The sequence below is a fragment of the Trachypithecus francoisi genome, unplaced genomic scaffold (assembly GCF_009764315.1).
Source record: "Trachypithecus francoisi isolate TF-2019V2 unplaced genomic scaffold, Tfra_2.0 Contig00090, whole genome shotgun sequence".
NCBI lineage: Eukaryota > Metazoa > Chordata > Mammalia > Primates > Cercopithecidae > Trachypithecus > Trachypithecus francoisi.
Window position 1 is genome coordinate 1,099,810 of NW_022680471.1, and position 25,047 is coordinate 1,124,856.

A 25,047-nucleotide genomic window follows, 5' to 3' on the forward strand; every position below is an offset into this window, starting at 1 on the left:
AGGGTAAGAGGTTGAATGGAGGTGATTGTGGAAAACTAAACCGCTCGGGGAGGCAGGCTGCAGGAGGGGAGGGGTTGTGTTCACCAGGTGTGTCTGTACAGGGTGCTTTTGGTTCCTCTCGTCTGTCCCTGATGATAAGAATGTCACTTTCCTTCTGGTGTAAGAGGGCATCTTCCATATGGGGATTTTATCTTCTTTCAGGAAAAACAGGGAGGGGGTTAATGTGCCCTCTTGGTACCTGCTATATTTTTAAGTGCCTTTAGCTCAAAATAATTCTTTTGCCAAAGTGACATGTTTTGGGGTGGCGTATTCTGACACCCCTCAGAAACCTCTGTTGAGGTTGATGCTGCCTTCCCTGCCAAGGTCAGCGAGGCCTGCACGTGAATGGGCCAGGCAGCATGGGGGTCAGGGACTGGGGGTTCTGTCTTACAGTGTGGTCGACAGCTGACTTGGAGGAGCTGTAATCTTCATGTAGGGATGAGTGTGGCTCAGAAGCAGACCTGGCAGAGGGGCCGCTGAGATGACTGGTTCTGATGGGGTGTGGTCATTGTGAGCTGAAGGGGCCGGCAGGCTGGGAGCTGCCTCTCCTTTATCTGCTCAGCTGCAGGTTTCTTCTGCGGCACAGGAGGATGTTGTAGAAACAGTAAGACGAAACAGTTGGGCAAGAAATTGGGTTCTTGAGATACTGATCCTGACTCCTAAAGCCCATCTGGTGATTTCAGGCAGGGGGCAGGTGGGCCTGGGCCCTGCGCGTCTGCCCTGGAGCTCTGGGACCGGCGGCTCCTGCTCTGGGAGGTGAGGCTTGTTCCCCTCAGGTCCTCCCAGGCAGAGAAGCTAGGGAATCCGGGTTCTTGTCCTCCGTCTTCTCCTCACCTTTAACTTCCCTCTGAAACCACAGAACAAGTCTCACACCTTTCTTTTCCTTCCTTTTTTGTTGGGGACATTAGGACTGGGCATTGATCAACACCAACATCTTTGCCAGGACCAAGATAGACCCCAGCGCCTTGGTGCAGAAGCTGGACCTGGACGTGAGGAGTGTCACTTCCGTCAGGAGAGGTGAGGCAGTCTTGAGTGCGTGGGTTGCCATGCTGATGCCCAGCAGATCTGGGATCACTCACTCACACACCCGAGGTCTCAGCAGCTTTCCAGCTAACCTGTACCTGACAATGTCCTTGAGCAAGGGATGCCCCTGGCTGTTTGTTGGGGCGATTCCCCAGAGTAGATTGCAGCTGTGGTTTTGCCCCTGGGCTGCATCTTGTCCCCTGAGCTACGCAGGGACTGCCCTGCATCCTGGCAGCAGCGCTAAAGCCACAGGAACTTGGGCTTCTTTGGTGACCAACAGGGTTTGAACTATTTTCTCCGTGTGTGCTGATTCTCTCATGATCTGTCTCTATGTTTGGGGCAGTTTTGATCCCTTTTCTTTTTTTTTTTTTTTGAGAAGGAGTCTCGCTCTGTCGCCCGGGCCAGAGTGCAGTGGCCGGATCTCAGCTCACTGCAAGCTCCGCCTCCCGGTTTACGCCATTCTCCTGCCTCAGCCTCCCGAGTAGCTGGGACTACAGGCGCCAGCCACCTCGCCCGGCTAGCTTTTTTTGTATTTGTTTAGTAGAGACGGGGTTTCACCGTGTTAGCCAGAATGGTCTCGAACTCCTGACCTCGTGATCTGCCCGTCTCGGCCTCCCAAAGTGCTGGGATTACAGGCTTGAGCCACCGTGCCCGGCCGATCCCTTTTCTTAAACAAGTGCTTTATGTGTTGCAGAGGTTAGCTGTTTATCATTTTGTACAAATAACTCATTAGGGTTTAGATCCTGAAGCCCAAGTGGGGTCCTGTCAGTTTCATCAGAGCCATGCGCCGCCCTTCCCTGTCTCCTGGTTGTGCTCCTTGCAGTCCTGCAGCACAGACGTCAGCCTGGCCAGGGAGAGGGCCCGGGAATTCGCGCTCACTCCAGTGTCTGGAGCTTAGCACGGAATGCAGTCCCCTGCACCTCCTACTGAGCCTGAGGTGTCCTAGAGAGTTCCAGGCCACCATGCTCAACGCCAGGAGTGTTGACTTTCTGGCTGGAGGATGGTGACACAGTGTCACTCCCAGGGATAAATCCAGGAAAGAGCTTCCTTCACTCATCTAAGGGAGTCCATGAGGGGCACAAGGAATACTTTTTACATCTTGACAGCCTCGGAGAGCCCACGGGTTGGGGAGGGAGAGGGCCTGGCTGTGGGTGCAGAGCTCGGGGCACCAGTGTGACAGTGAAGACTGCACTTGACTTCACAGTCCGCAGAGCTGGGAGTGTCAGGACAGGGCACGAGCCAGGTCTGGGACCTGTAGGCAGCCTGTTGAGAGCGTGGGCTCTGGGCCTCTGCTCCTCACCGCCTGGTAGCCTCTGGCTGCGCACTTGATCACTCTGGGCCTGGGTTTTGCATCTGTCAAAGGTGGTAACAATATTTATCTCCTAAGTTCTGGCAGTTTTGAGGTTGAGATGAGTTAGTTGGTGTGAAACGTTTAAAACAGTGCAGTGAAGGCTGTGGAGGTGTCCACTCTGCATCTGTTGAATGAGGCTGGTCTGGCGGCAAGGCTGGGGATGAGTAGGTTTTGCAGCTGCCCAGAGGTGGCCAGCCTTAATTCCTTGGGTGCAAGTCATGTGATTGTGGGTGCTCTCTGACCCTCAGCTCCATTGTCCACAAAGCGGCGACAGACATAGCTCATAGGTGCTGAGGGCTTCACTGTGCCTCTAGAAAGATCCAGGTACATTTAACCAGTGCTGGTTTCCTGCGTCTTCTCTCCGAGGAGGACCTGGTGATGTGACCAGGCCAGGTAACTCCAGAGAGAAGCTGTGCCTTCCAGCCAGAAGCTTCGATGTTGTGGGTGGTCTGCCCGAGCTGTGCGCTCCCTCATTGCTGACGAGGCCACTGAGGCTGTCCCCAAGGGGAGGGGAGTCATGGGTCTCACTGACCCGGCTCTGGCCTGAGCTTCTCAGAGAAAGCTTCTCTTTCACACAGCGGCCTCTTTCCTCTGCCTTTTCTTGGCCCTCTCCCTTCAACCCCTGTGGCTCATCTGGTCCCCAAGGCCACCTGCTGCACTGACCCTCACGTCCCCTCTTCCCCTCCTAGTTGAGGGAGGCGTCACGCTCACGACCCCTCTTGCCTACCAGGGAAACTCCTCGTTAGCAACATCTGGCCTCGCAGTGTTCTTGGGCTGAGGTCACGCCCAGCAGCCCTGTGACCTCTCCTTTGAGCCACCCTGGATCTTCTGGTTTTGTTTGTTTGTTTGTTTGTTTGGAGATGGAGTTTTGCTCTGTCACCAGGCTGGAGTGCAGTGGCGTGATCTTGGCTCACTGCAACCTCCGCCTCCTGGGTTCAAGTGATTCCCCTGCCTCAGCCTCCCGAGTAGCTGGGACTACAGGCACATGCCACCACGCCCAGCTAATTTTTGCATTTTTAGTAGAGATGGGGTTGCACCACGTTGGCCGGGATGGTCTCGATCTCTTGACCTCGTGATGTGCCTGCCTTGGCCTCTAGGTGCTGGGATTACAGGCATGAGCCACCACGCCTGGCCAGGTCTTTGTTTTCTATAAACTCAAACCTCATTAGTTTAGAGTAACTGGTGGGAGAGGGTAGAAGCTTGAACTTTATGGTGTCAAAGGTTGATTTCAAATTTCAGAACCACGTTATGAGAGTAGAGCATAGAAATGTTTTCTTGAAGTAATTGAACAATAAGTTGGAAAAATTTGAAGATTCTATTGATTGCGAGTCCATTGGGTAATTGATTTTTTTCTTAATTCATATACCTTTATTTGTGCGTAAAAACCTTAAAGCTTGTGCCGAGTGTAGCGTGGCCCATTCTGCGCTCCCCAGCTCTGAGCTCGTGCAGTTTGGACTGTAGCTTGGCCCATGCTGGCACTTCCTGCTTGTATGCAGTGTTTCCCATAGCTCGCCTGGAGGGGCACAAGGATGGGAATTATTTGAGCTGTGTGGCAGGGTCAGGGTTTTGGGTGTTGGGGCCTTGGCCTGGGGATGAACTTAGTGGCTCTGGCCTGGAGCCGGTGGCTTCGGGCACTGCCCATGGCTGTGATTTCTGCCTCGGTGCCCCAGGGGGATTCAGGAGAAGGTCCAAAATGGTCCCTTGGAGGTTGTCCCTGAGGTGCGTTCCAGATGGCCGTCCTGTGGAGGGGGTGTTCTGAGCTCATTGCCGTGGGCCCCCGTCACAGCCGTCCTGGAGCGAGGCCTCTGGCCAGCCATCTTTGTCTGTGGCTCTCGGCCCAGGGTTCTGGTGCATGTTCCTTCCACCGCCTGCTGTGGGTTCTCTGCACTGAAGAGTCCTGGGCTGGATAAAGGGGACCATTGGACCTCACAGAGGGCTCAGACGCAGGGACAAGCCTCCACTTCCCCTGGGATTTGAAGCGCCAGCTTGGCAGGGTGGCAGGGGTGCCCCATGGGTGGGGCCCACAGACCCTCAGAGGAGCAGCCCCACAGGCGGAGGGGCTTGCCCTGGTCTGGGGGCCCCAGCCCCTTCGGGCTTCCGAGGTATCCAGGCGCCTCACTGGGCTCCTTTGCATCTTGGCTGCTCCTCACCATGTTCCTCCCTCTCTCCAGGAACAGTTCTGTTTTTCTGGTGTGGTCTCCTCGGCTCCTGATTGGCTGGTGCTCTGGGTCCCTACCCGCCAAACCCTGGGCTTGTGCTGGGGCCTGGGCCCAGGGCAGGCCCATGTCATGCAGATACTGCATCCCGTGACTTGGCCGCCACCCCTCAGTGACCCGCCTGGCTATGGAAGTGAGGTGGCAGCCTGTGGGTGCCTGTCTGCCTGGATTAGTGCAACATCAACTTCCCAAGATGTGTCTCATCGTCCTTGCCCTGGCCTGAGTCAGAAATAGCACTGCATGCCACATCTCTGGCCAAGGAGCCGGGTGGCCCAGGGGAGGGATCTAGGCTGTGGCCCATCACTTGGTGGACATCCATGTGCCCATCTGCGCCCTTCTATGTTTTTTTGAAGCTCTTGGGATCCCAGCTCGCCCAGAAGCCACATCTGCCCCCAGTTCCCTTCCTGTGCCCTGGGGCCTGCCTTACCATTACAGGTGGGCCCTGCATCCTGGGAGGGACCCTCTGAGCTCTGCAGCCTCCTGCCATGGGAGGAGGAGGGCATGGGTGCAAGGCTGAGGCTGGCCCAGAGTCCCCTCCCGCCCCAGCTCTCTAAGACCCTCTGCACCTCCCCAGCAGGACTCCGCTTTGCCTGTAGGCTGGGTTGTGCATGCAGGGGCTTTGTGGCAGCCTCTGGACCCCATATCGAGGCTACAGCTCCTCCGTGTCTGCTTTGAGGGTGGCGAGGAACCTGTGGCAGAGCTAGGTTGAGCACCCGTCTCCTGAGCCTCCCCCCACACAGTGCCACCTGCTGTGCGTGCTGTGCAGCCCACTCTAGCTGGCGCAGTGAGCTTGTGCAACACCAGAGCCTGGCAGCCGGCCGGGTGTCCAGTGGTGGCTGCATCCTCCACCCTTGGGCACGGCGCCAATCCTTGGCATCAGGCAGTCCGGGGAGCTGGTCGTGCAGCCTTGGGCATGGTGCCAATCCTTGGCATCAGGTGGTCCGGGGGAGCTGGTCATGCAGCATCATGTGGTCCAGGGAGCTTGTCCTGGAGCATGCTTAGAATTGGATTTCTAGTTCTGTGTTCCTTCATACCAGAAAATGAACCCACCTGTTTTCAAACAGGCACTCGGGACTCAAGCCCAGAGACACAGGCAGGGCGGGGCGAGGCCTGGCGTGGACTCAGAGCCGGGTGGGGCTGGGGGCCCCTTGAGCAGAGGGTGGAGGGAGGCCTGTCACCATTGCTGGAGAGGGAGCTCACAGCACGGTGGGTGGCTTTTGGGGGCGTGGGGACCATGAGAGGCGCCGGTGGGGTTATAGGATTTTGGAGGTGTTGCTTTTCTGGCCAGATACCTGTGGCCGGTGGCACCTTTGCTCGAGTTTTGCCCAGGGCCGCTGGGCTCGTTTCACCCACTTGGCCTGGCAGGCTGTGCTAAGCTTGTGCTACTGCTACTGGCCTGGATCCCATGGCTCCAAGGGAGACTGGAGTCGGGCGTGGAGTGGCGAAGGGTGTGTGTGAGCAAGCGTAGGGTCCGGCCGTTGCAGGCCAGCGCCAAGCCACCCGCAGCCCCTGCCTTGGCTTCCTCCCAGAGCTTGTTGGTGCCCAAGGTCCAGAGGGGCCCGAGGTGGCAGGGCCTGGGTGTGTGCACATCTGGCCGGGCCGTGACAGCGCCTAGGCTCGGCCCCAACACCACTTTGAGATTGGAGTGGGTGTTGGAAGCAGGGAGAGGCCAGGCGGCAGGAGCAGGCATCTCTGAGCCTGCAAGAGTGAGAGTGCAGAGAGGCTGGGTCCCCAGCCCTGAGGTGGGCTGCTGCTTGCTCCTGCTCCTGCTGGCTCTGGAGCATGCAGCTGTGGCTCCCCTCGCACAGCCTGTGGCCCTGCCCGGGGCTGCTCCTGATCTGGGAGTGGATTGTGGGCCATGGGCCGTGGGCCCTGGACCTAGCTGTCAGGAGTGTCAGGCCTGGCAGTCACCCCAATATGGGGTGGACCCTAGGGACACAGCCCAGGCGGTCCTGCACATAGGCTCCTCCAGAGGAACCCGGCACCCTTGGCCGGGTGGACACACTGCTGTCCGGGTCCCCAAAGCGTGGCGCCAGCCCCACCTATTCCCCAGAGCCCTCTGTGCAGCAGCAGCAGGCCAGAGCGCACCGCGGGGCCAGACCTGAAGCCGCAGAGGCCTGCTCTTAGATGCTGGGCACGGGACACCCACCACCACCATTGCTGCTCTGACAGCCACTCCTGCCGCCTCCGCCTGCGCCTCCCCGCTGTGTACAACCTGCTACTGTTCAGTGGAACACATCTGCAGGCGTGTTGGACTGGGTGACGAGGCCACCAGGCTGTGGTGCAAGGACACCCGGAGCTCCTGCACCCGGCCCTCGGGCAGGGCTGGCTCTCCCAGTCAGCACAGGGCGATGCCCAGGTGATTGTACCTGCTTAGACGCCACTCCACCCCCAGGCACCTGCGGTGGAGGGAGCCACCTTGGCTTCCTGGGCGTCCCTCTGCACGGGTGATCTGCCCAGCAGAGGGCAGCAGAGCTGTGTCCTTTTCAGGTCAGCCCAGGAGGTGTGGGGCAGTCCCGGGATAGAGATGCAGGCTCTCCCTCCTGCCTTGCACAGTGGAGACTTGGGAAGTCCCGGCTCCTCATCAGACAGTACAGAATGCCTTAGACTCTGGGCTTACACGGTTGTCTTCAGGGATTTTGTTTTTTTAAGAAAACTGGAAAATGGCGGAAAATGAACCTTGCCCCACCCTGCCTATGTCTCTGAGCTTGAGTCCCAGGTGCCTGTCTGGAAACAGAATGGGCTCATTTTCTGCTATTTTCCAGTATCTCAAAAAAAAAATTCCTTTTTTTAAGACCTTTTTCTACAATTGTGAAGTCAAGGATATGACAGAAACCATGCAGAACACACTTGTTACTTATATCTACTCCCAAGTTAAAATAAGAACAAACCGCGGGAAGTTACGTTGGAGATGGCTCCGTGGAAGTGAGGCTTGGGGTCAGATGGCCTCGGCTCGGCCGCAGCTCCCTGTGTGTCGTCTGCCTTGGCTGCGTGGTGCAGTGGCTGGGAGTGGGGTGCCTTCTTACCTGCACTCCTGTGGAGGGTGTGGCCGTGCTGACCGGTATGTTGGGAGCCCAGTGACTTGTTTCTTAGGCCGGACATCCTCATGAGCCATGTGTTGCTGAGATGCTAGACCAGGGGTCAGAGGCGTGGCCCACGCCAGTCCATCCGGGAGCGTGGCCCTGTTGGTGGCGCTTCTCAGGCCCACGGTCACGTAGTCCCATGGTGCCACGCTGAGGCATTTGACGTGGACCAGACAGAGTGCTGTTTCCTCCCATCTCTGGGAGTCAGGAGCCAGCCAGGGCCTTGGGGGTTCTAGCCTCCTGCGCCTCGTTGCCGGTGTCCTCAGGGTTTCTGCGATCAGCTCCTTCACCTGCGGAAGGAGGGAGTTGGGGACTGCTGTAGAACTGCGATGGGTTTATCCTCGTAGAACTTGGGGCACAGAGACTGGCCCAGGCAAGTGTGGCCGGCACCTGCCTGAGGATCACAGGGACTCCAGCTGGTGCCTGTCCTGGAGCACGTGATGGCGACTGGGCACACATGTCGTGGGCACAGTGCAGCCGGTTAAGCCTTCGTCGGATTAAAGTTGCCAGTTGGATTTAAAGGCCTTAAAAATGGTTCAAACACACAGCAGCAGCAGAACACACAGGAGAAGATTCCCCTGGGCTCGATCAGTCTCTCTTGTGCCTGTGTCTCGTGGCCTGGCTCCTGTTCACTCAGCTTGAGATGAAACCACGGCCGCTGCCATACTGGGCGCAGAGGAGCTCCCATTGCCTGGTGGCGCTGAAGCTCACAGCCATCCACAGGGCCAGCACCTCATGGCATCGCGCAGGGAGACAGGAGAGAGGCAGGGAGAGTGGGCATGGGTGGCCCTAGCTTGCCGCACAGCCCCGGAAGAAGCAAAGGGACAGGCTGTGGATGTGGCCCCTTGCCCATCCTGTTCAAGTCCCGGCTCTACCATCTGGATCCAGGGGCTGAGTCCTCAACGCACAGGGTGAACAGCCATGTCCTTGCCCACCGTGCCCCACTCACCGTCATGCCTGTGGCTGAGATTTGAAGGTTAGAGATCAACCTTTATCTAGAATTACTTTTGTAGAAAATAACCTTTCATAATTGAAAAAGTAGCGCATACGCACACATTGCAGAATAGGCAAATATGCACCATTGGGAGATAGAAGCCAGGCCCTGCCCCTAGAGCCGCCCGAGCGCGCCGTGTGGGCACCATCTCTCGCTGCCTGAGGGCACTGTGTGGGCACCGTCTCTGGACCACACGTGTTCTTGCCCAGGCCTGCTGCCCGTGCTGATCACTAACTGGGGCGGGACGTCTCAGGAAAGGCCCTTGCCTTAGCTAGCAGCATCTTCAGGAGCCCTTGCTGCTCCGTGTCTAAGCAGGGTTCGCCAGCCGTGTGTGGCCGTTGTGGGCCGGGCCCGTCTGGATCTCACTGACTCACTGAGGTCCCTAGGCCGCCGTCTTGGGCTTGCGCTGCTCGCCACCCGGGAAGCTCGGCCACTGCCTTTTTCTGTTTGCCAGACAGCAATCGGCAGCTTCCCTGGCCGCTCAGGGAGTGACTCCTCTCATCAGAGCTGTCTGCTGTCAGGGCTAATGTTTAAGTTGTTTCTGGAACTTTCACATCAGAGTATGTGACCCAATCACCTTGGACCTGGCCTGGGGGTTCCCAGGAGCCGCCTTCCGTCACTAGAAGGTTGGCCCCAGGGCCCTCCTTCTCCCCTGCAGATCTGGCCCCAGCTGCTTCAGGACCGCCCTCCCAGGACCGCCCTCCCAGGGGGCATGCTGTGCCCAGCAGAGGTCTTTTGTCTTGGTGGACAGTTGGGGTTATGTGGCCCCGCGAGACCTTCCCTCGTTTGGGGTGCTGCTATGTGGGTGTCCGTGTCATGTGCTCTGGGCGCCCTCCTGCCTAGGAGACGGCGGGGTGGTGTCTGAGCATGTGGGTTGCTATTTCTAAACCTGGCACTTGGAGCTTGGTGGCTGGAGCTATTTAAGGCTCTTGACATGTTCTGTTGGTGGGGCCTGGCTGGTAGCATCCTGCTGAGGCATCCTGCACGTCACTGTCCTCCTCGACAGCTGGGGTGGGAGGGCAGCTGAGTGTTTTCAAATGGAAACAGGAGTGAGCAGGGACGGGCTGGGGCCCTGGATGCCACTGTATTCTGGGCATGGCACTCATTCTGTCTTGCAGGCACTGTCCTGAGGCTAGGAGGTCCCCAGGGCCCTGCCTCTGGCAGCCTCCCCCTTGGTACCCCACCTGGTGTGTTTTCCAAACCCCACCTGGGAAGGCCCAAGCCGAGCCTGTGCAGCAGGCTCTCTTGGTTCACTCCTCAGACCCTACTCCTAATGGGAGGTGGCAGTGAATGCCCTCCTGGCTACAGGGCTCTCCCTTCCCCTTTGGGCGTGTGGCCGGCCTGTCACGGTCAGGGGCCCTGTGCAGCTGTGGGTAGGACCCGTGGGCAGCCGAGGCCTGAGCACTGTGATTTTCTGATGTGCTTGTCCGAGGAGTAGGCAGGTCGTGGAGGCTCTTGTGAGATTCCCTGGGGAGCCCCCCAAACCAACTGAACCCACCAAGTGCTGCGCGTGGCTGTACCTCTTGGGGCAGGACACCTCTAGGTGAACAGCCACTCCTTCGGGCCCCATCCCCGGCGGTGGGGCCCTGTGTCCAGGCATCGGGAGCCTGTCCTGTGTTGACTTAGGACTGAAGCAGTCCTCGGGGGCTCCCTCCTTTCCAGGTAGGACGGGTAGTTTGGGCAGATGCCGAGGACACAGGCCAGGTGTGTGGGCAGGAGGCCAAGAGAGCCCTCTGGCCCCGCAGCCTGGGTTCCTCGGTGCAGTCGCGTGACCTTGGCACTCTGCGTTTCAGTGTCCCTGGGTAGCGCCACCCCTCAGGGAACTCTTGGCCGTGACTGCTCTTCCCTGCGGCGCTGTTGGTACTTTCCTCGCTGCAAACCTCAGCCGCACCCCAAGGCCTTGCTGAAGCCCTCAGTCCCAGTAGCTGTGGATCCTTTGGCATTTTCTGCATCACCACCGTGCCATGTATGGGGATGGTGGTGGTTCTGTCTCTGGCTTTTCCGTTCTTAGGCCTTTGACATGTTTCTCTTGCCTGGTTACCCTGGCTGGGAGCTCACAAGACAGCAAGAAGCCGCACTGCCCAGAGTACCGCATCCACCGCTGGCTGCGCTGCCCGTGGGGGTTCTGGAGGGTCCTTGTGGGGTGAGCTGACATTGGGGGTGGGTATGGAGTGTGCAGGGAGCCTGCTGCCGTGTCTGTGGAGAGAATCCTGTGGGGTTTGGAGCCCACGTTTCTTATTTGTATTAGCTCTGTGACACTTGCAAGACCAGATCCCGTGGACTCCACATCTTCTGGTCGGTGGGTTGCTGACAGGATCAGAGGGGCCGAGCGTTCTGCGGGCGCCGTGCACAGGCTGTCTCCGGTGCTCCTGGGGACCCTTCTCTCAGAGGCCCTGTCTCCCAGGCCACCTTCTCTCGGGGGGAGTGTGGAGCCCCTGGCTGGGGTGGATGGTGGTGGCTGGAGGGTGGGGACTGCCCGACATGGTACTTGGGGAACTCTGGCCATCGACAGATTTCTCTGTGATTTTGAATGCCCACCCTCAGGTCCTGGGAGAAGGGAGTTGAGGTGAGCCATTTCCCTTTCCTCAGAACAGCAGAGGTGGGCACAGGGACTGGCGGTGGAAACATCCTCCGGCCCTGCAGCCTGGGTTCCTCAGTGCAGCAGCATGACCTTGGCGCTGTGCGTTTCAGTGTCCATGGGTAGCGCCACCCCCCAGGCGCTCTTGGCTGTGACTGCTCTTCCCTGCTGTGCTGCCGTTACTTTCCTCGCTGCAAACCTCGGCTGGGGGTGTCTGCCGATGCGGACCCTGGATGGCAGTGCCTGATTTGTTCCAGTTTTGTTCCAGGATGCTGTCTTTGACCAAGACAATTTGTCACCAATATTTAAAAAAGGTCTTTGAGTATTTCTTTAAAATGGACACCTGATGACAAACATGTAGTATAAAGAAGGAAGAGGCTGGGGACCGTGGCTCACACCTGTAATCCCAGCACTTTGGGAGGCAGAGACAGGTGGATCACTTGAGGTCAGGGATTCGAGACCAGCCTGGCCAACATCATGAAAAACCCCATCTCTAGTAAAAATACAGAAATTATCTGGGTGTGGTGGTGCGTGCCTGTAATTCCAGCTGCTCCGGAGGCTGAGGCAGGAGAATGGCTTGAACCTGGGAGGCGGAGATTTGCAAGATTGTGCCACTGCCCTCCAGCCTGGGCGACAGAGTGAGACTTCGTCTCAAAAAAAAAAAAAGGAAGAAAGCTTGGAAAACAGAGAGGCAGGGGAACCTGGCCCTCCCACTGCCCCGCTCCCAGTCCCCTGTGCTCCTGCCGCTTCTCCCCTTGGATGCTCGCCCACCAGTGCTCCCAGGGAAAGCTGTGCTTTCTCCAGCGTATTCCGGCAGCACCGCCTCTTCGTGAAGTTGTGCAAAGTGGCAAATGATAGATATTGTGAAAAACTCAATGCACGCTACCCTTGAGTGACAGCCTCCCCGCTGCAGACGTCTTGGTCTGTCTGCTCCTCTCCTTTTTTTTTTTTTTCTTTTCAGAGGCGGGGGTCAGTGTCTTGCTCTGTGGTGCAATCTGGGCTCACTACAGCTTGGACCTGCTGGGCTCAGGCAGTCCTCCCCACCACTTCAGCCTCCTGAGCCGCTGAGACCACAGGCACACGCTGCTGCTCCCAACCCCCTATGTTTTTACAAGTGGGGGTGTGTCTGCCCCTGCTGCTTCCCTGGGCTGTGTTCTGGGGCAGCCTCACGTCACGGCTGCTGGGGTTTTGTTGTCCGGCGCACCCAGCTCTATAGGGAGTGTGGGCCGTCCTTGTGAATTAAAGACATTTGTAGACCAGACCGCAGTGGTGAAGTTGCTGATCCAGCTTGATGTACATCTGACACTTCACAGGTGTTGCCAGGCTGCCTACTGCAGACACCGCCGGGAGCAGCACCCAAGTCGGCCTCCACCTGCAGCCGGTACCTGTGGAGGATACGGACGAGGTGTCTGCCGATGCCTGCCTCGTAGAATGTGCGGCTCTTCGTCAGCAAGGCTCCATTCAGCCTTCATTGCTGTGAGCTGTCTGTATGTGCCTTTTCCTGTTTTTCTTTTCGGCTGTTGATTGGTTTGAGAAAGCTATGTAGGAAGGAAGCAATCTCTTTTGTTAACTGCAGATGTCTCCCCCTCGTTGGTAGTTCTTTTGAATTTGTTCATGTTATTTTTTTCTCTGCAGAGGTTTAAAGTTTCTCTGTAGCAAATTCTGTGTTTTGTGGCCCCTTTGTGTTCTCTGCAGTGCTTTTGTAGTGCCTTTTTAATGTATTTAGTCCATCAGGACTTTATTTTTGTGTATAGAGTGAGACGGATGATTCCCACTTCATTTTTCCCCAAACGGCCTGTCTCGCAATGCATTTCAGCTTGCATTCACCCAGAAGGCGTGGTGAGGAGAACCTCAGCACCGTGAGATGCTGCTGGCATGTGCTGCTTCCTCTCGTGACCTGGGTGGTGGTGGCAGCATCTGAGCGGCTCTGTAGGCCACAGCGTCTCCCGGCACCCGAGCCCGAGATGAAGCAGCACATGCCAACAGAGTTGCGTCTTGTGTTCTGTGCCTGAGCCTCATGCAGATCTTTGTGGGGTGAGAATCATGGCTTGTTGATGGCGTGCACGGAAAAGCCAGTCTCGTGCTGATTTTCCTTAGGGTCCGTCAGAACACGTGCCCCGTGAACCGCGTCACCCTGCAGCCCAACTCTGGTGAGCCTGGTTCTGTGTCTGCTGACCTGGTGAGGGCCGGGAACCAGGTGAGCTGCCTGCAGCGCACAGGCTTGCTGTGTGGCTGCCACATGTGGTGTCCTCTACTGTGCCTGGTTTACTGCATCTGTTCCCAGGACCCCTTTGTTAGATCAGAGAGCCCAGGCAGCACCGTGGCAGCTGAGAAGGCCGTGGTTCTGGCGGGGCAGTTGGCTTGCCCAGGGTCCCCAGAATTGCACTTCCAGAGCACGTGCCCTGGCTCCTGCGTGGCAGCATCTCACCTTCACTTTTCTTGTCATGGGTTTTTAGGCAGCCTGTACCTGAGTGTGTGCCCATCCCTCCCTGTGCGGAGCCATTCAACTCATGCTGCAGATTTCTGCTGGGTCGGCTGGCATTCCAGGGACCAAAGCCACCCCCAGGGCTCCGTGGCGAGTCAGCTCAGGGCTGGTTTCTAGTCACTCCCCGAGGGCAGGGCCGAGGCGGGATCTTCCAGAGTCAAGGGTTAGAGAGGCTGTTCCTCGAATGGCCCTCGAGTCCTCCTCAGAGTGCCTCCCACTGGACTGGATGGGCTGTCCCACACGGTCCATCCCCACACGCTGCGTGTGAGCCGGGCGCCTCTTTGCAGGTCACCTCCGTGGCAGCTGCATCCTGGGCTTCTGAAGACTCAGGCGAGGGCATGGCTTCTCATCCTCCTCGTCTTCATCTCCACCATCCATCTGCCCTGTGCCTTGCAGTCCACCTCAGGTACAGGCGCTGTGGCAGCCAGGAGCACCCTGGGTACCACTGGGTGGCCCCAGGACCCAGATTGCAGGAGCCACCCCGTGGCTTTCACCCTTTGGGCTTATTCACTGCCAGTAGCAACAGGTGACCCCAGAGGGTTCCACCGAGTGTGAGGAGGAGTGGATGGCACCTGCAGCATATTTCCCCACAGGGAGGCTCTGTCTTGGGGGGATCCTGTCTCGGCTTTGGGGGGGAATGAGGATTTGAGCACCTCCTCTAGCCTTGCCTCGGGGGGGTCCTGTCTCAGTTTTTGGGGGAATGAGGGTGTGAGCACCTCCTCTAGCCTTGCCTCAGCCACTGGCTGGAGTTCTTTAAGGTTCAGTTTAATGGGGACTTGCCCGTCTCCCCTGACGCCTTTGAGTCATGGACTGAGCGGGCCAGAAGGAGTGGCAGTGTCTGAGCCGCCTGTGCAGCAGGTGGCCTAGTGTGTGAAGCAGACAGGGCACAGGGCGCGGAGGAAGAAGCCTCTCTGCCCAGAGCGGGAAGCCGAGGTCACAGCCCTTCCAAGTGTGCACCCTTCTGCAGCCTCAGCTCGGCTGACTGGTCGATTCTGTGACATCGTGTTTTTACCATCAGCTCTGGCTTGGTATTCCTGGTGCCCACTCGGACTGCTAGGCCCCATGTGAGAAGCTCAGGCTGGGATGACGTGCCTCAGGGGTGGCCCCTGCTGCTGTCATTTTGTCACTAATCAGACATGTTTGGTGACCTTCCCCTCCGCATAGCCACTGGGGCTGTAGTGCTGGCGCTGCTGGGATCTGGGTTTGGGACGAGGCACAGGACAGCGGCGGCTCTAGACACCCTTGCTTGGGGCCCAGCATCTGCACTCCCAGCCCAGCCCTCCGAGCTGGCATTTCTGCTGCACCCACAGGACACTCCTGTGCTTCTGCAGACCTGTGGGAGCTGTGTTGTGCTGGCCTTGTTGTGGGTAAATTTAGAAACCAGAGCAGCTCGAGCTGACTTCACACTGTCCCCTTCACAGGTGGGGGTGCACCCACCTGCCCTGTCCCTGTGGCCCTGGGCCCACGGAGGAGAGAGAAGCAGAACCCGCAGGGCGAGCCCCCTCTGTAGCTCGTGAACACCCGTCAGCCCATCCAGAGGCTGGAAGGGGAGGAGGCATGAACCTGTGCCAGGGCACTTCAGCGAGGGCGCCTTGGGCCCAGAAAGCAGTGGGAGCTGGGGGTCGTGGGGCCACTGCCAGCAGTTCCAGACAGCCTCTGCTCTAGCTGCAGCATTCCAGGCCCTCTCCTCCTGCAGGAGTAGCGTGTTTGGTTCCTGTTTTCCTGGTGCCATGGCAATGGGGCTGGGGAGCTCCCTGGGGCCAGAGCCGGGAAGGGTCACTGTGCTGCGTTCCTGACCCGGCCTCTGCGCCCAGCCTCGTTTTCTTCATTCCGACACGACACAGGTCACTGTCCGGGTCAGTTTCCACTGGTCTTAGATTCATTTTTCTTTTGAAACAATTTCAGAGCTCCAGAAAAGCTGCAGAATCAGCCCCTCCCCTTTGTGGTCGGGAGCGAGAGGTCGGGGATGCAGTGGAGGAAAGTAGGTCAGCCCAGGCACACCGGGAAGCCGTGGGAGGGGATCAGATCCTGCAGGAAGGAGCCCTGGGCCTTGGAGGTTTCACACCAGCTCCCGAAGTGAAGTCTGAAATGCTGAGCGCAGCGACTGCCTTTCTCCGGGCAGGGCTTGCTTCTGCTTTGTTTTTCATTAGACGTGTTGGATTTGTTGGACAAGCCAGGAAGGTCTGCATGCATTAAAAGAGAAATTGGGAGATGTGTTCTGGGGAGAATGCGGCAGAGGCTGAACTGTCTTGGAAATAGTTCAGGCCGAGGAAACGGGAATGCCCTTGAGTCCCCTCTATTTTAGAGCAGACTAGAGTCAGAGACGCAGCGCCCAGTGCCCTCTCCTGCTGTCCCCACCTGCATGGCCCTGCAGGCTCATCCCGCCCCTGCCCCATTCCCTGAGCAAATGAGGCTCCTTTCCCCGCCTGCTGGGCAGGTGTCTGAGCTCCATGTGGACCAAGCACAGGGGCACCTGTGGAGTTCACTTTTGGGGACTCCCTGAGAGGGCCGCTTTGTGGGATCCAGGGATGGAGCCTCTGGTCCACTGAGCACGTCATCGGGCCTGGCAGGGGGCAGGGAGCAGGTACATCGCTGGGCCTCACGTGACCGTGCAGGATCTTGGGGATGTCCCCGTAGAGGCCTCTGCCCTGTTCGTGGCGCCCTTCATGAGCCGTTGGGTGTTCCTGCATGGCTTTGCTGTGGCCTGCCCTGACAGTCATTCGGGGCATGGGTGGGGAGGAGGCCTCCGTGTTGGGACACCTGCTTTCCGGGGCAGGTCAGGAGTAAGTGGCCAGGCCATCACTGCGGGGGGCCGCTGCTGAGAGAGCCTCCCAAGGCCGGGTCGAGGCATGCTGCAGGTGCCCCTGGTGCTGCCCAGAGCCGTGGAGCCTGAGAGGCCGGCACAGGCCAGACTAGTTGCAGTTACTGCGGTGGCTCCACCGTCAGAACCCGCCCCAGCCCGTTCTCAGGTCATGGGGGTGCCACCTGGACACGTTTTCTCACTCCCATGTTCTCTTTCCTCAGGTGCAGAGGCCAAGACCGTTTTGCCCAAGAAGGAGAAAATGAAGCTGAGGCGTGAGCAGTGGTTGCAGAGTAAGTCCATGCCTGCATCTCGAGGCAGCTGCCGGCCCAGGTCCCATCCCGTGGGCCCTCCTGTTCCCACAGCCACACGGTCTGGCCTTCTACACCAGCCACACTCCCTGCAGGGTGCCCAAGGGGATCTCCCAAGACCCTTTAGAGGCGGCTGTGGGGGCCAAAGGACAGTGGAGGCACAGAGAGAGTGCCATGGAGACTTGGCAGCACGGCCGAGCCGGTCTGGCCTGTTACGGGTGGCACTGTCACCCCATCCCTGTGGGTACCTGCAGAGCTGGGCTGCCTCCCTTTGGAGGACGGCCTTGGGAAGCTGCTGCTCTCGGCTCCTTGTTTGTAAAAATTACCTATTTTTGTTCCCCACTGTGAAATTTTTTATTATGGAAGTAACCTGTGCTTGTGGAGTCTGTGGTTCAGAAGTGCCTGCAGTGGTGTGTGAAATCCTTTCGGGCCTTGCCCGTGGTGAAAACACAGTGTCTGCGCATAGCGATGTGGGTGTGGGCAGGGCTCCTGGGGTCCCCAGACCCTTTCAGGCCCGTGGCTCCCTCTTTTCTGAGGCTCCACGTAGGAGGTCGGCCTTGCCACGTGCTCGCAGCCGCACATCTCCGAGGGCTGAAAGCCACACTTCCCACTCAGGTTGTTTTGGAGTATCTCCTTATTTTTCATGATGCTGGATATTTGCCAGTGTTGTTCTAAGATTGTTTCTCGTCAAAATTATCTTGTATTTTTTGGTTATCTTTTTAGTGTGATTCTGCTGACTTTGTGAAATTAATTTGAAATATTTTCTTTTTTATGTTCTCACACGTTAGAGTATGATCTGCTTTATTTTTTCTTTGGAGGTTATGTTTTTCAGAGGTAGGACGTAGAAAACTTTGTCGGTTAATTTCATGATTATTAGTTTTATGGTTTCTATCCCTTTTTGGATATTTCTCAGGGAAATGATTCATTCCTCCATTTTCTTTTTCACAGTTCCTAGTATAGCTGTGAAAGTGGGTTTGGACGGACTCCTGGACTGTGGCCATTTGGACCCTGATTTTCTAGGCCATAATTCTTTGATGATGTGTAAATTTTATTCCACAGCTCTTGGTCCTTTTTTTTCTTTTTTCACGACTTGAGTCAATTTTGGCCACTCATGAAATGATCGAATTTGTCTGGGGATGGTGCCTCATGCCTGTAATCCCAGCACGTTGGGAGGTTGAGGTGGAAGGATCACCTACACCCAGGAGTTTCAGACTAGCCTGGGCAACATAGCGAGACCTTGTCTCTACAAAAAATGTAAAAATTAGCCAGATTAGGTGGTGTGTGCCTCTGAGCCTCTAGTCCTAGTGACTTAGGAGGCTGAGGTGGGAGGGATCGCTTGAGCCCAGGAGTTTGAGGCTACAGGGAGCCATAATTGCACTAGTGTACTCCAGCCTGGGCAGCAGAGTGGGTCCCTGTCTCTAAGTAATATTAATAATCAAATGTAGTCAGAGCTCAGTCTTTATGTGTTAGTTGCTTTCTTATTAAATATTCTATTTTCTTTATCGTTCTTTATTTGTATCCCCCTTTCATTTCTGATTAAGAAGTTTTGTCTCTTCCATTTAATAATTAATGTTTAATGATCAGTTCTACTCTTTTGTCTTCAAAATTATTTGCTTTTATTTTGATCATTCTCCCATTCTAGCTTTTTTTTGGGTTTCGTTGCTCTGCTCATCTGTTTATATATGTTTTGTTCAGGAGTGAAAGGCTGTAAGTTGTCTCTAAATACAGCTTTAGCTACATTTCCCAAGTTACTTTTACTTTGTATTTTATTATGAAAAATTTTATTTAGGAAAGTGGGAAGAATTTTATAGCGAATACCCTATACCCACCATACAGATTTTATAATCTTTATTACATAACTGTTCATCTAGCAGTTTCTGTCCACCTACCAACATGGGTTTTTTAAAATGCATTTCAAAGTAAATTGCAGACATCAGTACACTCCGCCCCAAATAATTCTGCTAGAATTTATGGTGCTTTTTTTTCTTTTGAAGATTGTATTTACATAAAATGAAATGCACATCGTAAGTGTGCCATTCAATGATTTCTGACAAATGTTGTAGACACCTGTGCAGCTGAAATCCCATTCAGGTTACGGACCGTCACCACCATTCCCTGGCAGTCCCGCGCCCCTCCCAGTCAGTTACCTCTTCCACCTGCCCCAGAGGTAATAACCACTGTGTCATCCTTTCTCGTCCACAGTTGAGCTTTTCTTGCCTTAGACTTCGTATAAATGGAATCATGTAGGATGCACTCTTTCTGGGTCTGGCTGCTTTTGCTCAGCGTAATGGTTTTGAAAGCCATCCAGGCTGCATGGAGCAGCAGTCCATGCCTTTTGATTGCTGAGAAGTATTTCATTGTGTGAATACACCATTGGTTATTCACTTTCCTACTGATGGGCACCTGGGCTTTCTTCCATTTTTAGCTACTATGAGTAAGGCTGCTCTGAACATTCTTTACAAGTCTCTTTGTGGACGTGTTTTCGTTTCTGTTGGGTAAATGCTGAGGAATGGAATGCTGGGTCATAGGGTAGGTGTATGTTTAGTTTCATAAGCCGCTGCCAGACGCTTTTCTAGAGTGATTGTACGTTCATGCTCCCACCAGAAGCCTGTGAGCGTCCTTGCCCTGCAGCTTTGCCAACACGTGGCGTGCCGTCTCCTCAGCCTCGGCTGCCTGGTGACCGTGAAACGGTGTCTCACGGTGGTCCTCATTTTCACTGCCACCAAAAGCGCATTTTCATGTACTTACTGCCCGTTTGTGTTTCAGCATCAGTGAAATTCATTTTTCATGAGGCTTTTTGCCTTTTTATTATTGAGCTCTAAGAATTCTTTGTGCTAGAGTCCAGTCTTTGGTTGGATATGTGTTTTACAGATGTTTTCTCCCAGACTGTGACTGTGACTTGCCTGTTCATTTTCTTAACTTTTTTTTTTTTTTTAAGACAGAGTCTTGCTCTGTCGCCAGGCTGGAGTGCAGTGGTGCGATCTCAGCTCACTGCAACCTCTGCCTCCCGGGTTCAAGAGATTCTCCTGCGTCAGCCTCCTGAGTAGCTGGGACTACAGGCGCCCACCACCGCGCCTGGCTTTTTTTTTTGTATTTTTAGTAGAGATGGGGTTTCACTGTGTTAGCCAGGATGGTCTCGATCTCTTGACCTCGTGATCTGCCCACCTCAGCCTCCCTAAGTGCTGGGATTACAGGCGTGAGAACTTTTTTAATAAACGGGGGTTTAATTTTGAGAAGTTTAATTTGTATTAGTTATTGTGTGTGTATGTATGTGTATGTGTGTCCTGTTTGAGAAAACTGCCTAATCCCAAGTCATGAAGATATTATTCCTTTTCTAAAAACTTTATACTTTGAACTTTCATATTTAGGGTTTTTTTTTTTTTTTTTTCTATCTTGAATTGCTCGTCTGTGTGATGTTAGTGGTTAAGTTCCTTTTCTTCCCCTAATGTGGATATTCAGTTGTTCCAGCACCATATGTTATAAATACCTTTTTTCCTTATTGGATTGTTTTGGTGCCTTTTTGAAAAATCAAAAAGTCTCATAAGTGTGGATCTGTTTCCAGGCTGTCTTCTGTTCCATTGATCTATTTGTTGTACCTTAGCAAACACCAAACTATCTTGATTACTATAGCTTTAGCATTAGTCTGGAAGTCAGATAACACAAGTCCTTTTTGTTGGTTTGTCTGTCTTAAGGTTGCTTTGGATATTCTAGGTCCTTGGCATTTCCATATAAATTATTATTAGCTTGTCTATTTCTTTAAAAACAACAGAAACCTAGTGGGGCTATGATTGGGATTTCATTGAATGTATAGATCAGTTCAGAATTACCATCTTAGCAAAGCAAATCTTCAGATTCATGAACGTGGTATATCTCACCGTTTAATGTTCATCATCAGTGTTACATAGTTTTAGTGTAGAGGTCTTACATCTTGTAATAAGCTTATTGCTAAGTATTTTTATAGTTTTTTATGCTATCATAAATGCAGTTTTTTCTCAGCTCTCTGCTAGTATATTAAAAAACCAACACAATTGGTTTTTTAAAATACTGATCTTGTATCCTATGAATTTGTTAATATCATGATTAGGTCTGGTAGTCATTTGGTAGATTCCTTAGGATCTTTAGAAATGCATAGTTTCTGTGTGTGTGGATTTTTTCATTCAATTTGCTTTTTTTCCCCAACATATGTTGAAATTTTTGCTGTGGATCTGCACGCACCGCCTCCCCTCGTCTTTGTGAGGACAAGCTCGCAAACTTTGTCCTTGCTGTTCCTCCCCTTTGCAGGGCCCTCCCATTCCTGGAGGCCTCCCCTAGTCACTCTCTATCCCTTGCTTTGTTTTGTCTTGTCCACACACCTGCCCAGTGCCCAGGTAGTGCCTCCACACTCTACCACACAGCCTGTGCCCCAACCATGCCACAGGCAGTGGCTCCCCACGTCCCGTGGGTGGGAGAGTGGGTAGTTGGAATCACACGCATATCCCAGTTGACTTTCCCAACCCTCAGTTGTCCTCCTAGATGGCCTCATTTGCTTTACTATCCGATAGCCCTACTTTCTTATTGCTTGTTCTTTTTAAAAAATGTCTTTTCTATTCTTATGCATTTAATTGTTTTTAAAAAATAAAATTTAGAATTAGCTGCACAGGTTTGACTAGAAATCCTGTTGAAATTTTAATTGAGGCAGCATCAGATTTTTCTGGAGTAACTGACAGAGAAGAACTGCACTCTCCCGTGGGTTCTCCTGGCTGCGTGGAAGCTGGTGTTTGTGTGGGGCCTCCCCCAGGTGCCGCAGATGAGAGCAGTGCTCGGTGTTCCCAGGGCGTGGGTCCCGCCCGCCACTGCCTGGCTCCCTCCCTCCCCTCTCAGAATGGAGTGGGCCAGGTGGGATTGTCGATATTGTGGTCATCTTTTCCTTGCTCTGATTTATCATTGAGTGTCTAATGTTTTGTTCTGAAATGCGATACTCACTGTGGGTTTCTAGCGGCTCATCTCTGTCAAGGAGCTTCCTTCCGTTTGTGGTTTCATTGTGATTTTTCTCATTCGTGGGCAGTGAATTGTGCAGAATCCTCTGGACACTGGTGGTGGTGACCATAGGCTTTCTCGCCTCTTGAGTGGCCACTGTGGAGGGTCACCCTAAGGCATTTCCCAGGAGAACCATCCTTGCATGCCTGAGGCTCACCCTGCTTGGGCACAAGTATCATTCTTTTGAAAGGCTTCTGGCTTTGACTTGCTGAGGTGCAGGCCTTTGTGTCTGTCCTCATGGGAGCCACACGCATTGCATCCTGGCCTGGGTCTGCAGCCTGTGAAGGAGCCACCTGGCCTGGCCCGCCCCTCCCTACCCCCGTTTTCCAGGGTGCCCTGGCTCTCTTTTGGATGAGGTGCTGTGTAACGTGTCTACCACAGTCCGGGCAGGATTGAGAAAGTGCTGGGTTCTTACCTTATGTTTATGGTTTCCGAGGCTGTGGAGAGCTGGTGTACACCTTCCAAGCTCTCAAGCTGCACTGGGGGCTGAGGACCCAGAGGAAGGGTCGTCTTTGTCCCAGGTTCTTGTTGGTGATTTGGAGCCAGGTAAACACTCCCTGCTACAGGGACCCAGGGCAGGGGGGCATCCCTGACTTTGGGTTGGTCAAGGTGGGCCCTTCAGTCCTTGCTCTGTGAGTCACCTGCCCTGGGGGCTGAGAGGGACGCCGCCGTCCCAGACAGCGGGATTGGAGAGGAGCTGGCTGTTGGCACCTCTGGAAACCTGGGCACTCCTCCTGGGGGGCACAGGTGCTGCCATGCCTGGGCCTGTATCACGAGCTGGCAGTGTTTGAGCTGCAGGCCTGTCCCACTGGGTTGCCCTGAAGAGAGCAGGCTTTGTCCGCACTCCACAGCCTCCAGGAGTCACATGCAGCGAGCAGCATGTCCGAGCATGTGTTCTCTTAGCAATTTTGAAATAAATACATTTTTAAATGAAATCAAATCCCAAGGCCATGCCCCTTCTCTCCAGACCCTGCCCAAATCCCTTCTCTAGTGTGGAGGCCTCAGCCCTGCCTGCCACCCCCCATGGCCCCAAGCCCTCAGGTCTGTCCTGGGGCTCCTCCCCTTCCCTCTGGGGAGCCCTCTTCCTCCTGGGAACAAAGCTGAGCCTCCCAGGCTGTGACTCGCCATCTTAAGTTGAGGACCCTTTTCCTCATTTCCCCTCTGCTCGGTAACTGTGTGCACTCCCCCATGCGTGCTCCGGCTTCGGTTGCCAGCATCCCTTTGCAGGAGAAATCCTCAGTGGCTGCAACTCCACCTCATTGTCAGCCCTGCGATTAAAAAGCACAGCTCTGTCATTAAGGGGAAAAAAAATAACTCAAGCCTGCCCACCCCGCAGGTTCCCGGGGCGGAATGGGGGCGACAGCGGGAAGGAGAGAGGCAGTGGGGCTGGGCACCCCGCCGGGTCTGTCGTGGGCCGGGGCTCTGGGCCTGGGCTCCTCCTCCGCCTCTGGCTTGCCTCTAACGCCGTTTCTCCTTCCTTAGAAATCGAAGCCATAAAACTGGCTGAGCAGAAGCACAGGGAGGAGCGGAGGCGGAGGGCGACGGTGGTGGTGGGGGACCTGCACCCGCTCAGGGACGCCCTGCCCGAGCTGCTGGGGCTCGAGGCTAGCAGCCGGTGCCAAGCCCGCAGGTGAGTGTCTGGGAGTGGTGGCCTTGTCTGAGCTGTGGGGCTGACCCGGGTCCAAAGGTGGAGGGATATGAGCCGGACCTGTGGGCCACGGTGGCTCATGACCCTGCAGAGGCCAGGAGCTGGGGCTTCAGCTGGTGCTCCACGCAGGTATCCCGTTCCCAGGCCGTGAGTTCATGAGGCTGGCGGGGGCTGTGGGGGACGTTTCGGGGGCACCCAGGCCCACCCTCGTGAGGAGTCTGGTGACTCTGCTGATGCGGAGCTCCCTCGTGTGCCCCTCCCCTCACATTGGCTACAGCTCCTGCCAGGTCCCACTGGGGGTCCCCGCAACTCCCTGTTCTGCCACAGCCTCCGTCCTACAGAAACCCTGCTGTGCTCAGCCGAGGCCCCTGAGCACCTACCATGCTCTTCCCGTGCCTCTAACGGGGGCTCCAGTCTCCCCTCCGGAGTGGACCTTTCCCTGACGCCCGCCTAATGCTGCACACCCTACCCTGCCCCTTACTCCGTCCCACAGAGGGTGGCCCGTGGGGATGGCTCAGGCCTGCTGTCAGGCATGTTGAGGGTGTGGGACCCACACATGCAGGCCCCTGGGACACACATCCGGAGCTTGTCCCCTTGGAATGGGAGCTGCCTCGTGCATCCTCCCCAGGAGGGACGGGGCCTGGTGTGAGTGCGGCTGCTCTCCCGAGCTGTCACCTACCTGTGTGGGAGGCACATGCCACCCAGCCTCACCATGGGTCTGGATGTGGTTTGTTCTTCAGGGAAGAAGCAGGCCCCTGCCCCACCCTTGGCTGCTGGCATCACAGTGCCCCTCCCCTGCTCCCTGCTGAGAGCTGGGGTGGTGGATTCTGGACCCTTAGTGCGTGAACGGCCGAGCCAGCAGGCCTGGGCCTCAGTGAGGCCCCTCTGCCCTCCTGCCCTGGGCAAGGCCTGGTCCCCAGCATGAGCCCTCCTGACACACTGAGATGCTCCCTCCAGAACCCTGTCACCCAGTGAGCCATTTGCCAGTGGCAGGTTCCTTGTGCCCTGGCAATGTCGATGTGGCCCTGCCAGCCTGCTGTGGTGTGTGCGACCCAGGATGGCTCAGCCAGGAGGGCGGTGGCTGCATGACCCTCGCTGTCACCTTGCAGGGGCTGCAGCCTGCCGATAAGCTGCTGCCTGTGGCGCCTCTCTCCCGGCAGCTTTTCTTTCCGGCTCTTTGTGCCTGGGTGACATGCCCACGAAAGGAGAGCAGCCTCTGCCCTTCCCCAGGGGCTGGGAGGCACCGCCCGGGTGTGGGTGCTGAGGCTGTGGGCTCAGGCAGGAGCTTCGTAGCCACTGCCCAACTTTCGGAGCTGGCTGGAAAGAGGCAGGGCTGCTCTGTTCTGTCTCAGCTTCCGGGCCTTCCTCATTCATTTGTGCATCTCTAATTTTGCCTTTTCTTTCTTCCTTTTTTTTTTTTTTTGAGACAGAGTCTTGCTTTTTTGCCCAGGCTGGAGTGTAGTGGCTCGATCTCGGCTCACTGCAAGCTCCACCTCCTGGGTT

The 25,047-nt window shown here is 55.6% G+C and overlaps 1 protein-coding gene across 13 annotated transcripts in view; it reads left to right on the plus strand.

The window, feature by feature from the left end:
* The window catches only part of FAM207A (family with sequence similarity 207 member A), a 59,618-nt gene that overhangs the window by 12,844 nt on the left and 21,727 nt on the right, over nt 1-25,047 (plus strand). For 12 of the 13 annotated variants that reach the window (XR_004442510.1, XR_004442557.1, XR_004442525.1 and 9 more), the window contains exons 2-4: nt 948-1,056; nt 16,794-16,862; nt 23,379-23,526. Coding sequence is in view for 9 of the 13 variants with exons in the window: in XM_033234148.1 (XP_033090039.1) it covers nt 948-1,056; nt 16,794-16,862; nt 23,379-23,526 (326 nt within the window). In the remaining 4 variants the exon portion in view is untranslated. Of the gene's footprint in view, nt 1-947; nt 1,057-12,619; nt 12,772-16,793; nt 16,863-23,378; nt 23,527-25,047 lie in introns of those variants that run through there. The other variant, XM_033234392.1, reaches the window with a different exon arrangement.